The sequence below is a fragment of the Zea mays genome, chromosome 1 (assembly GCF_902167145.1).
Source record: "Zea mays cultivar B73 chromosome 1, Zm-B73-REFERENCE-NAM-5.0, whole genome shotgun sequence".
In the NCBI taxonomy this organism is placed as follows: domain Eukaryota; kingdom Viridiplantae; phylum Streptophyta; class Magnoliopsida; order Poales; family Poaceae; genus Zea; species Zea mays.
Window position 1 is genome coordinate 173,924,468 of NC_050096.1, and position 12,938 is coordinate 173,937,405.

Sequence of the window (12,938 nt, forward strand, 5' to 3'; positions counted from 1 at the left end):
ACAGAAAAATTGCAACATAGACAATGATAGCGAACTTACATCCTCACGATTGACCATGTAATGGAAGGTGACACGACACCATTCGCATACATAATAACTGCACAGGACAGTACCCGGAGGTTGTTTGTCACCATATGGAAATAATGATATTGACAAATTAGGCTTGTCCTCTGGATGTTCGCCGCCAAGATCTTTCCAATAAAAACGGTATGCACTGCATATAAGAATAGCATTGTGAGATTAAGAATACATTTGTTAAGTTGTAATAAGCACTGCATATAAGAATAGCATTGTGAGAAAAGAGAAAGAGAACTGACCCTTCAACTTACACAACTTTCAAGAAGCAATCAATTTTTTTCAAGTACCTCCCGTACTGGAAGGATATGGAAATTTGCCACAGCATTGATTTGATGCATGTAACAAAAAATGTTTTTGACAGCATCATTGGAACCTTGCTGGGCATGTCGAGTAAGACAAAAGACGGACTCAAATCACGCAATGATCTAGTAGATCTTCAAATCAGACCAGAACTTCATCTAGTGGATAGTGGCAAAGGGAAGCCTTACCTCCCCCCAGCTAGCTACAACTTGTCAGTTGAGGAGAGAACAAAGATTTGCAAATGTTTGCGTGGGGTCAAAGTGCCCACAGGTTTCTCATCCAATATCAGCAGACTAGTCAGGATGAAGGACTTGTCTCTATTTGGCTACAACTCTCATGACTGCCATGTGATGATGACGGTGTTCCTCCCAATTGCGGTAAGAGCCCTCGAAACAGAGCATGTCAAAGTTGTCATCACACGCTTGTGTTACTTTTTCAATGCGGTTTCACAAAAAGTAATAGCTTTAGAAGACTTGGACTATCTAAAGGCATACATCATCGAGACTATGTGCAAGCTTGAAATGTGTTTTCCTCCATCATTTTTTGATATGCAAGTACACCTAATCATACATCTCGTGGATCAGATAAAAATATTAGGGCCACTATATTTACATCATATGTTTCAGTTGGAGCGATACCTGGGAGTATTAAAAGGTTATGTGCGAAATCGCGCTCACCCAGAAGGTTCAATCATGGAGGGATACACTACAGAAGAAGTGATTGAGAGCTGTATAGATTACATCAGTGACGAAACAATGATAGGTGTGCCTGTACCTAAACATGAGGGTAAACTATGTGGGAGAGGGAGAATGGGCAAGAAAACTTTTCGCGTTGAGGATTACAAGCTAGTACATTGTGCTCATGGTAGTGTACTACAACATCTCACGATAGTCGAGCCTTACATAGAGGAACACCTGGATGAGCTTCGTAAAGAAAATCAGAACCACACAGAGGACTGGATCATGAGGGAGCACAAACATCGTTTCAGCGAATGGTTAATGGACAAAAACATCCCATTCGGAGACTCTTTGGAAGAGAAAACAATGAAGAATTTGGCTTCTAGGCCATCATGTTTTGTGACATCATGGCAAGCATATGACATCAATGGGTACACATTCTACACTAAATCAAAAGACATGAAAAGTGTTGCACAAAATAGCGGTGTTCGTATCGATGCTTTTGACCTACATGGACAGAAGACCACATATTTTGGATTCATAGAGGAAATATGGGAACTTGATTATGGCCCAAGCATGAAAATACCCTTATTTAAGTGCCAATGGGTACAACATCCCGTGGGGGTGATAGTGGATAACTACGGACTCACACTGGTAGACTTAAAGAAAGTAGGATATAAAGATGACCCGTGGGTTCTCGCCGAATGTGTTGCACAAGTGTTCTATGTACTCGATCCAGCAGATGAGAAGATGCATGTAGTTATTTCTGGAAAGCAAAAAATTGTTGGAGTTGAGAATGTGGGAGACCAAGATGAGGAATACAATAAGTATGAAGAGATGTTCGTCTTTAACGGTCCAGAGAGAATCAAGCGTGTGGAAAAGAAAATTGATAAGAACTTAAAGCCATACATGCGGAAAAATGGTAGTTCATGAAAAATTGTATGAATCAAATTGTATTTGTTATCATGTATGATCGACTATGAATTGTGGTTGCCAATTAATTTAAAATCTCTCTAGTTATCTATGTGTGCTATTATAATTCATTTAAATTGTATTTGCATATTATTGTTAAAAATTAAATATTAATTCATTTAAATTGTATTTGCATATTTCTGTTAAAAATTAATTTTTTTTCATATTTAAATTGTATTTTTATATTTTTACAATCACAGGGGTTTTTTCTTAGGGTCCGTTTGTGAAAAGGATAGAGCACCACAGGCGGTCCTAAACAAAAACCGCTTGTGATACTATTACATCACAGGCGTACTGAACCGCCTGGGACATCACAGGCGGTTTTCTAACCGAACCGCCTGTGATGTAAAAAGCCTACCGCTTGTATAGAGCCAAATTGTACTAGTGTAGAGCATGCACAGCAGTATTTAATATGCACACAACTTATTAGAGCATGCATAGTGGTATTTAATGTTGAGGCTCTTGAGGTATTTAAAGAGGGCATTTGGAAAAAATCGTGGAGCTGTCTCTTTGTGAAGAGACGCCTCTGGCTCGTAACCCAAGTAGCAATAGACGCCTCACTTTCCATTGTACGAGTTCATGGTTTGTTCTATCGATCTGATGTTGTACAAGTACATTTACTTCTGTATTTATTAATAGACTATATTTATAGACACTCCATTGTATAATAGAGTCTCTTCACTATCTCTTATATTTGGAGAACTGTTTTAGTGTCTCTCCACTATACATAATCTTAGGGCATGTATAGTATAACCCCATTTAATATAGGGTCTCTTAATGAATCTCTAGGGGGACAATTGAAAAAAATACAAGAGATGATTTTCTGTCTCTACACGACTTTCTATACATATTGTATATTAATTATATTTATTTATAGTGTCATAAGGTTATACAATAATAGTCTCTTAACAGTCTCTTGTACTTGAAAAAACTAAACCACCGTTTTAAGTTTGTACATGCCCTTATGTAAACCTTGGTTTGCAATTCCCAGTGCTTCTATCGATCTAGTGACGGACCCACATGTAGGGATAGACACTACAAGAAACTAATAAATGTTCGTGGGTTAATTTAAGAACGTGGGTACCGACGTTCTTAATTGACTTATGTTCGTGGCTTAATTTAAGAACGTGGGTATCCACGTTCTTAAATTAAATTCGTGGGCCCGTGGTAAAAACGTCGAACTTATCGTATTAGGAACGTGGGTACCCACGTTCTTAAGTTAAATTCGTGGGCCACGTGGACACGATCGAACTTAACCCAAAACCTAAATCCCTAACCCACCCCGTGCGTTTCTCTTCTTTCCCTCTGTCTACAGCGCGCGCGCCGCTACCGGCTAGCCGCATGCCCGCCGCCAGCGTCCCGCCTCCCCCCCCTCGCGCGCCGGCTCGAGTACTCCGCTGTCCGCTCCCATTCCACTCCGGCCCAGCTGCGTGCTGCTCCGGCACCGGCAGGCGGATAAGCCCAGCAGGCAAGCAGGCAGGAGACTAGGAGAGGAGGAGAGCTCAGCATTGCACGCGCCCCCCCCCCTTGCTGGCCAAATCGATCGGTCCCCTTCAGGCTCCAGGCTTCGGAGCTTGCTTTACTTCAGGTGAGATTACTTCATCAGCCTGTCTCTAGAAGAACCCAGCGAACCGCCCGCCCACGATGCGGCTGCTGCAGCACTCGTTCGTGGCCCAGCCGCCATCGCAGCAGCCGCTGACCGCCTGCCCGCCGTCATGATCGATCGATTGACTGATTAATTCCTCCCCATCACGGTCCAACTAGGGCGGTGGCGGCTGGATTCATATCTCTCCTCAACTTTGGATGCTTGGTTGCCTGATTGGTTGGATGGCCGTGAGATGTGGGACCTAGGGACGTTCTTCCTTCCTAGCCATTTTGGGAAATTCAGGTCTCCGCCACATCAATCATCACCGCATCATCCATTGTTGTCTCCAGGAATTATAAGTTATCGCCTTAGCACTTCTTCTCCTTTCAATGTTCATGTTCTCTTCCAGATGATAATAATATAATATGGGGTTGTTAAGAAGCTTTTTTATTCACAAAAATATGTAAAAGAAGGAGTTCATCAAGCAGTTTGCTGAGATTTCATCAATAAACCAACGAATTTTGTTATCCGGTCCAGCAGGTACTTACTTTGTCTCTGTTTGGAGACCCGTACTTCCTTTGTTGTTTACCTTTTCCAGTTGATTTGTAATGCTAGTGGCCATACTTGTTTGATAATTATCCAACTTCATGTGCTTATGTATTTCTCTAATTTTTTGTGGCAATGCATTTAGGTTCTGAGATTTATCAGGAAAATTGGTAAAGGCACTTGCGAAACATTTTGGTGCTAGACTTCTTGTCGTGGATTCACTTTTGCTACCTTGGGTAAGCTCATAATGTATATTTATTTACCCGCTCATGAACATTCAGAAGCTAAGAAACTTTGAATTATTGCACGTTCTATTACAATTTTCCTATACTGAACATGAGACTTCTCATAGGCAACCCAGTTATGAGCTTGCTTTTGTATTGACTATCCTGTGAAATCAGATATTCTTTCCCCATATCACATTTTTTTGTAGCACCATATTAGTCCAATACATATATTTGTTTATATAAATTGCTTGATTGATCTCCAGGGGACCAAGTTATGGTTATCGAGGCAGAGTGAAGCACTAGATCTAAGGTGTGTTTGAATGCACTAGATCTAATATGTAGTTGGCTAAAAAATTACTAGTAGAGTTAGCTAGCTAACAAATAGATATCTAACTATTAGCTAATTTGCAAAAAGTAGCTAATAGTTGAATTAATAGTTATGTTGTTTGGATGTCTTTAGCTAATTTTAACAGCTAACTATTAGTTCTAGTGCATTCAAACACCCCTCCCTAAATGCATTTCATCTTGCATTTGCATACTTCTCTCAGGTCAACAGACTTGACACGAAGGAGCAGTGTGTATGTTCATAGGAGCTGTTGTTCTGGACATGGTTTTGGAGTCTGTAGCAGCTTTAGAACATTCGCACACCTGATTGCGATGAATTCGTAGAAATGCTTTTAAAACTTGATTACTGGTCTAAACTGGCTAGGCCCCGTCCGAATGTCATCACATAACAACAGTATGGTGGCCAAATCACAAGCTTTTACACGTATAGTATAGTGTGTTTCATCTTTACAAGATCCTTTCCCTTTTCCTTTTCACCCATATCACCCCAACCCACCTACGCTACATTACATTTCCTGCTATACCAACAATCTGTATACAATTGAAAAACTACAGGCTACTACAACCCAATGCTTCCTTTCAGGCACATATGTAACACATATATAATCATCTGAGGTACTCTCTTCCGTTCCAAATTATAAAACGTTTTGGGTATATATCTAAACACATATCTTATATTTAGTATAGCAAAGGCCATGGATTTAGAAAAACCAAAAAGGTACATGCATCTGTTGGCTTGCTTTTGTATTGACTATCCTGTGAAATCAGATATTCTTTTCCCATATCACATTTTTTGTAGCACCATATCTGTTGATGAGTTGACTAAAGAACATGAGGAGCTAAAGTGCTCCCATGTTGATTTGGCCCAAAGGTATGAAACTATTTCAATTGAGCTTGATAACTCTTTACATTGTATCGCTCAATTAGTAAATAGGAATGCCTTGCTTAAGGACCAAGTAGAAAAGCTAAAAGTTGAAAATCTAGCTTTTCAAGAAAAATATGATATGCTTCTATGTTCTCATGAAAATCTTATGGATAATCATATCATGTTAAATATTGCTCATGAGGTTGTGATAGAAAACTTAAAATCCTAACAACCTCACTCATGCACATGTATTCAAATTAAAACTATTTTACCATGTGCTAATGCTTGTTGTCCGTCGACAAGCAAATCCTCCTTTGAGCTAGAATTTCTAGGAACAAAAGATGATACATGTCAAGAGCTCAAAGAAGAAAATGCGAGGCTAAAAATGAGCTTGACACAACTAAAAGGGAAGTGCACTGCTCAACCTTCTCAAGATAACCGTGATCACATGGTGAAGAAGCTTGAGATGGGAACAACCGTGGCATGCACTAAATCCCTTGAAGAAAATGTCAAGGACTTGAGGATTGCCAAGAGGAAGGAACAAAAGAAGAAAATCAATACCTCTGCCAAAAGCCTCAACCGTGCCTCCATGCAAGATCAAGCCACACTTCACACTAAGAGAAGTAAAAAGTGTAGTGAATGATTTGAAAAGGGACACTCGATTAGGTCATGTCCCTATATTAAAAATGGCTTGATTATTAACAAGGATGATAAACTTTGTTTTAAATGCTCAAAGAAAGGACACTTAATAAAGTCTTGTCCCTATTTGAAACAAAAAGGCATAGTGTTAGAAAAGAAAGTATTAACTAACCATGTAGCAAGCAAGAAACAAGGAAAGAAGAAATCTTCAAGACTTGAAGATCGCCTTTGCTACATATGTCAAAAGAAGGGACATCAATGCAAGGATTGTCCCATTGGTAACTATCTCACTTCTAGCTTGTCAATTATTTCACATGTAACTAGGCAACCCAAAATTGCAACTTGTGATAGAAAGGTAATGAGTTTACCACGTGCTAACACAAAGGACTTTTGAGTTCCTAGATCTTTGTTGACTAACCTTGATGGACCCATCAAGAGATGGGTACCAAAATATGCTTGACAAGCTTTGCAGGAGAAGGAGATGATATGAAGCTTTGGGGTGCTTGAGAGAGTCAATTCAATCCTTATTAACTCAAGCTATCAATCTTACAAATGATCAATATATCCAAGATTGACCCAAAGTTATTTTGAATTGGTATATCTAAAACTCATATCATCTCGAGGAAGATATTAATGTTGTAGGAAATAAAGAATTATCCTGTGCGGAAAATCAAGGCCTACAACATGGAGGAAAGCCAAAGGATGGTAACATTTATGCCTTTAAGTGCAAGTATCTTAAATTATCATTTCTTATGTGTCTTGTGTAGTCACATAGAAAAAGGAAGCGCTTCAAATGTTTTCAAATTATGTCACCATTCTTTGAAGAAATTCCTCTCATATGGTAGATTGCATATTCATCATTTCTATACTATGGCAATCTACATGCTTTAAATTATTGTAAGTACGTCATGGCATGTCTTACACTAATTATCATATTATAGCCATGTTCTAGATATAGAGAGATATTCCAAGTTCTTAAAAGAATAAGGTGTCATGTAAGGAATCCAAATCCTTAGGACACTTATAAAGGGAATCTCTCTTTATATCTAGAATCGTGAGACTAATGTTTTTGTCTAAATAATCTAAATAGTCTCACATGTAGAGAATAAGTTTCTCTATGAAAATGTGTAATCCAACATGTCAAAGAAAATCAATCCAATGCTTTATGTTGTATTTCTTCTTGCTTAAATTGGATATGATTCTTCTACATTCATCGCTCCCCATGTTATGAATTAGATTTGTTCCCATAACCTTAAAGAATTAACTATGCTTGTTTTATAAGTTAAAACTAAGCATACATCATGGAATAATCTAGTTCATATTATAAAGTTTCCATGCTTTAGTAATCCACTTTTCATTCCGTATCAAAATGATTACAAAAAGAGAAACTAGTGCTTGTGTTACTAATGACATATCTCTTGAGCTTACTTATGGAAATCTACAAGAGAGTAAGTGCAAGCCACAAGCCTCAAGGGTTGCTCTTCACCCAAAGGAAGAAAGGTAAAAGCAAAGGTATGGGAACTCATCTTCTTATCAAATATAGTTCCCATCAATGGTTATTTACTCTAAATTATCATATTCTACCTATGTGAAGAATAAATTCTTTATTGGACTTAAATCAGCTAGATGTGCATTCAATCTCGTTCTCATAAATGCACTTGCCCATTAGAATCTAATTCATGCATCTGCTATATCTGTTCTCATATTGATATGCTTTAAAGTTATGATAATAAATTCAATATGAAAGAAGTAAATTTCCTATGATTGATCAAAATGTTTAAAAGGTGCGTATTCCTCTTTTATAATGATATGCACTAATGCTAAGGATTTTACTTCATGTCTGTGTGACGAATGGATGATGAATTGTTTATATTTCTTAATAAAATCATCCTTCATAATATACTCCCTTGTGCTATTAACATCTTTCTTGAGTATTTTCAATAAGTTTGGAAGGAAAAAGAGACAACTACAAAGGGATGACACTCAAATGAAAGAAGAAGACATCAAGAACAACAACACCTACTTGGACAATAAGGTCTTCAAAACAATCAATGGTGTGGTTGTAAGCATTCTAAATCTTTTTCATTATGAGAACACTAGGCATAAGTTGTTTATTGCAAATTTTATAAGCCTTGATCAAGATGAATAATGTTTCTCCCTATTTGTCTTTAAGAATGCATATCTTTAGGGGGAGCCTATTTCTATATCTTGATTATGTTGAGACTAACACTTTATCTTAGCAATCTCATATAGTCTCAAGTATGAGAACAAGTTTCTCATGAAGTATGCTACTACATTTCAATCCAACTTGGTAAAGTAATGTCATCTTTATCAAAAATTGTAACTTTCACTGTTAAAGTAGCATATTTACTGGATTCTCCTGGTTTAAGCTTGTTTGATAAACTAATGCATATGTTGTTCTTTTGATCGCATATGTTATTTGCTTGATCATTGAATAACTTCAATTATCACTTATGTTTCTTAGTGCCTCATATAATTTCAATCGATATCTCTCTTGATATGCACTAAGTTAAAAGGAGAATTCATGATACATTTATGCAATTTGTGATCTACTTGATATATAATAACAATGACTTAGAAAAGGATCACTAGTTGTAGAACCCTCTCTTGTGCAAAATATTTCCATACACTATCTTGAATATAGGTCTTAAGTAACTAAGACTAAGGACAAAGCACAATGAAGAGAGCATCTCTATGTGAAGGTACAAAAGGGTAAACTACTTCCTCTCATTTACACATGTACCTAAATCTTCCTCTTCTATACATTCCTTGCATATCTTGTATAAAAGGAAGAGAAAGCATGTCTATGCATATCCCTGCTTCATACCTAGTTTAACCTCTCAAAAATTTCATTCCTGCATTTATGCATTTTTGTTAAAACTAGGTGAAGTGATTTTATTGTCAAAGATCTTAAAGCTTAACCTTGTAACGAGGATAAGCTACCTTTGTTTCAAAGGTGGAGGGTCCTTAAGTCTCTTTGAAATCCTGAAGGGTAATTGCTTAAAATGTTTCCAACATGCTTTCATAAGTGCATAATCTATCGTGAGCATCACACTTATGACACACTGCACTTCACAGTTTCTATGATATAGATATGTTCTCATTAACCTAATTATGTGCACTTGGCATTTAAGGCCAAAATCTGTATTCCTCTCAAGGCACATATTTAGGGGGAGCAATCTATATTATATAGAACTATTTACGCTTAATTGACACATCCTCTTAATCATGTCTCTTTCCTTTGGTACATTTGCATATTTCCTATCTATCTTGTGCCAAGGCTAAGACTAATATGCTTCCATGAGTATCTTGTGTATTAAGTCTTAGATTGAATGGGAAATGGAGTATTCGGCAAAGACATCGCTTCCACTCTACACCATCGGTATTATCTACCTTTTTGCCGATATTCCGCCATCTCTCAAAATTGGTATAATCTCTCATTCATACTTACTTGTACCAATGCGGGAGAAAGTAAAAAGGGCTCTAAAGACTCCGTTTTTGGCGATTAATGCCAAAGGGGGAGAGAGTATTAGCCCAAAGCACAAGGACCGCACCACCACGCCAATTTCCAAATTTTTTGAAACAAAGTTGTTTTCAATTGGTATCTTTGAAATTAGTATTCCTATAAGAAATTCTATCTCAATTGATATCTATATCTTAAAGAGGAGTTTTTCAAATTTTGGTATCTAAGATATTTGATCTTCTTTCAATTTGTAAAACCCCTCTTGAACCTAAGAGGGAGTTTTGTTTAGTCAAAGGAAAAGCATTTGAAACAGGGGGAATTTTTTTTCAAATCTTGAAAATGCTTCTCGAAATCTTATTCATATACCTTTGACTATTTGCAAAAAGACTTTGAAAAAGAATTTCCAAAAACATTTGCAAAAACAAAACAAGTGGTGCAAGCGTGGTCCAAAATTTTAAAGAAAGCAATTCATGCATATATTATGAAAGTATAAATTGGTTTAATTCCAAGCAACCTTTGCACTTACCTTATGCAAACTAGTTCAATTCTGCACTTATATATTTGCTTTGGTTTGTGTTGGCAATCAATCACCAAAAAGGGGGAGATTGAAAGGGAAATAGGGTCAAACCTTTTCCTAAATGATTTTGGTGGTTGAATTGCCCAACACAAATAATTGAACTAACTAGTTTGCTCTAGATTATACATTCTACAGGTGCCAAAGGTTCAACACAAACCAATAAAAAGAACAAGTTAGGGTTCAAAAGAAATGAGCAAAAAGGAAACTGAAGTGTTCCATGGTCTGGCGCACCGCACTGTCCGGTGCACCAGGGGTCGTACATTCCAAACTCCTCAGCTTCGGGTTTCCCAGGCACAGCTCCGCTTTAATTCACCGGACTGTCTGGTGCACCAGTGGAGCAATGGCTATCTGCGCGCAATGGTCAACTCTGATGGATGAACAGTGCACCACAGTAACGCGGCAGAAGTCAGAGCAGAAGGTCAGAGGGGCACCGGACTGTCCGGTGTGGCACCGGACTATCCGGTGTGGCACCGGACTGTCCGGTGTGGGCCCGGACTGTCTGCTGCCGCATGAGGACAAAGCCTCCAACGGTCGACCAGCTCCAGACCCTAACGACAGGGTGACATGGCGGCGCACCAGACACTATCCGATGGCGCACCGGACTGTCCGGTGTGCCCATCGCCAGCAGCCTTCTCCAACGGCTACAATTTGGTTGGTGGCTATAAATACCACCCCAACCGGCCACTTCAAGGTGTGGGAGCCCAAGCAACATTCCAAGTCATATAGTTGACATATCCAAGCCCTCCCAACCACCTCTATTCATTGATCCATCCTATACACGAGATTTAGACCACTTCAACCAACACAAGTGCCACAAAAGAGAGAGCAAGCAAAAGAAAGCTTCTCGTGTGAGTTTAGCAATAGTGCCTTGTGAGATTCATCGAGAGAAAGTGTGTGCTACATCTTGTGTTCATTTCTGCGTGGAGTTTTGACTCCCATTGAACTTCCTCAAAGTTTTGGAGGCTTGTAAAGCTAGCAAGAGACACCTAAGAGTGTGGTGATCCTTGCGGGGTCTTAAGTGACCCTTGAGAAAAAGAAGAGCTCGCCAGTCTTGGTGATCGGTGGAGAGAGGGAAAGGGTTGAAAGAGACTCATCCTTAGTGGACTCCTCAACGGGGACTAGGCCTTCGAGGGCCGAACCTCGGTAAAACAAATCACCCGTGTCCCTTGTGTTTATTGCTTGTGATTTGTTTGTTCTCTCCCTTTCTAAGTTCTCTTGCGCTACTCTTTGCTAATATTATTTTGTGTTGCTTCAAGTTAAATTCTCATTTAGAGAAGCAACTCCTTGCAAGAAAGAACTTGTGTTTATCCTCTTCTTATCTAAAGCCCTCTTGCATTATTCTCCACTAACATTTCTAGTAGTATTGCTATTAATTAAATTCCGCACTATTTGAAAATAATACTCGTTGCAAGCAATAGACTTAGTTTTATTCTCCGATAATTGTGAATCTTGTTCTAACCACTAATCAAGGGATCTAGCTTGGATTTAGAATTATAATTTTCAGGTTTCGCCTATCCACCCCCCTCTAGGCGACTTTCATATATACATCTCATGAGGATGTGGGGTATTACACTTATGTGACCTAAACCTCGATAAAAATTCTTGTGCGGGCTAAATGCCATGTTTGAGTAGATAACCTTAGACACCATCAGACTTGTGTTCCGCTCTTCTTAACAATCTCCTTCCTTGTCTCGTACCTTTGGTACCCAATTCGTATGACGATGACATTTGGCATGCCAGGTAGGCAATTGGTGTGTTGTGAAGCTCTACTCACATGGAAATGGAATCACCAACCTTTTCGCTGGATGGAGTAGTAACCACTAATACTCGCTCTAGCAACTTCGATCGTGAGTTACAACATGGACGACGACGTAGCCCGTGATAGCTTTGTCCCCTAAGTGCCTCATGTAGGGGGGAATCCCTCAGTGGGGTCATGACGTGATTCCCCTGCTGGCCCTGTTGAGCGTTGTGTCCCTAGGTAACACCGTCTTTCCAAGGCATCATGGAGGATGTCTCCTCTAATGTTAGAGAAATCTTAGAAACATAGTCACTCAACTTCATAATAAATCACTAATGAGTCAACCTCCAAACACAAAGGTTCCAATAGGATCCCTCATATAATCATGCTCACTACTCACTAGTGCCATGACTTTGGCACCGCCGATGTCATTGGTCCCCTCGATGCAGCAGAAGTGCTTTTCTACAATCCTTTGGCTCTAGACGTTGGAGAAGCAGTAGCATAACAATGGAGACAATATGTCGCTAGACTCCTATCCACAACCAGGATTAACTGTAGGTCTTCTCACCATACGCAGCCTCGTTTAGATAATGTTACATCAAACCATGGCATACCAATTGCATGCTCTCATGCCACAAACAAGACCTCTCCAATTTGACTGATAATGACCTACCTTAGTCTTTGGATCCATGACATGAGGCCCCACCTCTACAACATCATCCCTGTGCCTCATGTAATCGACAAGGTCCATGGAACATAGTAGCAACGCGTGGACCTAAAAAATTATTAACTAAAACACTACTGACAAACTAAAAATTATATCAAATTCATAAATATATATATACTTACCAACCTTTTGTTCTTTGTCTTTATTCAACCCCTTCATCGTTGGAATTAAGGAGTAC

At 38.9% G+C, this 12,938-nt stretch overlaps 1 protein-coding gene across 1 annotated transcript; it reads left to right on the forward strand.

The window, feature by feature from the left end:
- Positions 1 to 10,193: 10,193 nt before the first annotated feature.
- Positions 10,194 to 11,487, forward strand: LOC103640564 (uncharacterized). Its single transcript, XM_008663618.3, has one exon. The coding sequence runs from the start codon at positions 10,513 to 10,515 to the stop codon at positions 11,023 to 11,025; it is 513 nt and encodes a 170-aa protein (XP_008661840.1). The 5' UTR covers positions 10,194 to 10,512; the 3' UTR covers positions 11,026 to 11,487.
- Positions 11,488 to 12,938: the final 1,451 nt, after the last annotated feature.

Coding starts and splice junctions, on each gene's coding strand:
- LOC103640564 (XM_008663618.3), top strand. CDS start 10,513: ATGGTCTGGCGCACCGCACTGTCCGGTGCACCAGGGGTCGTACATTCC.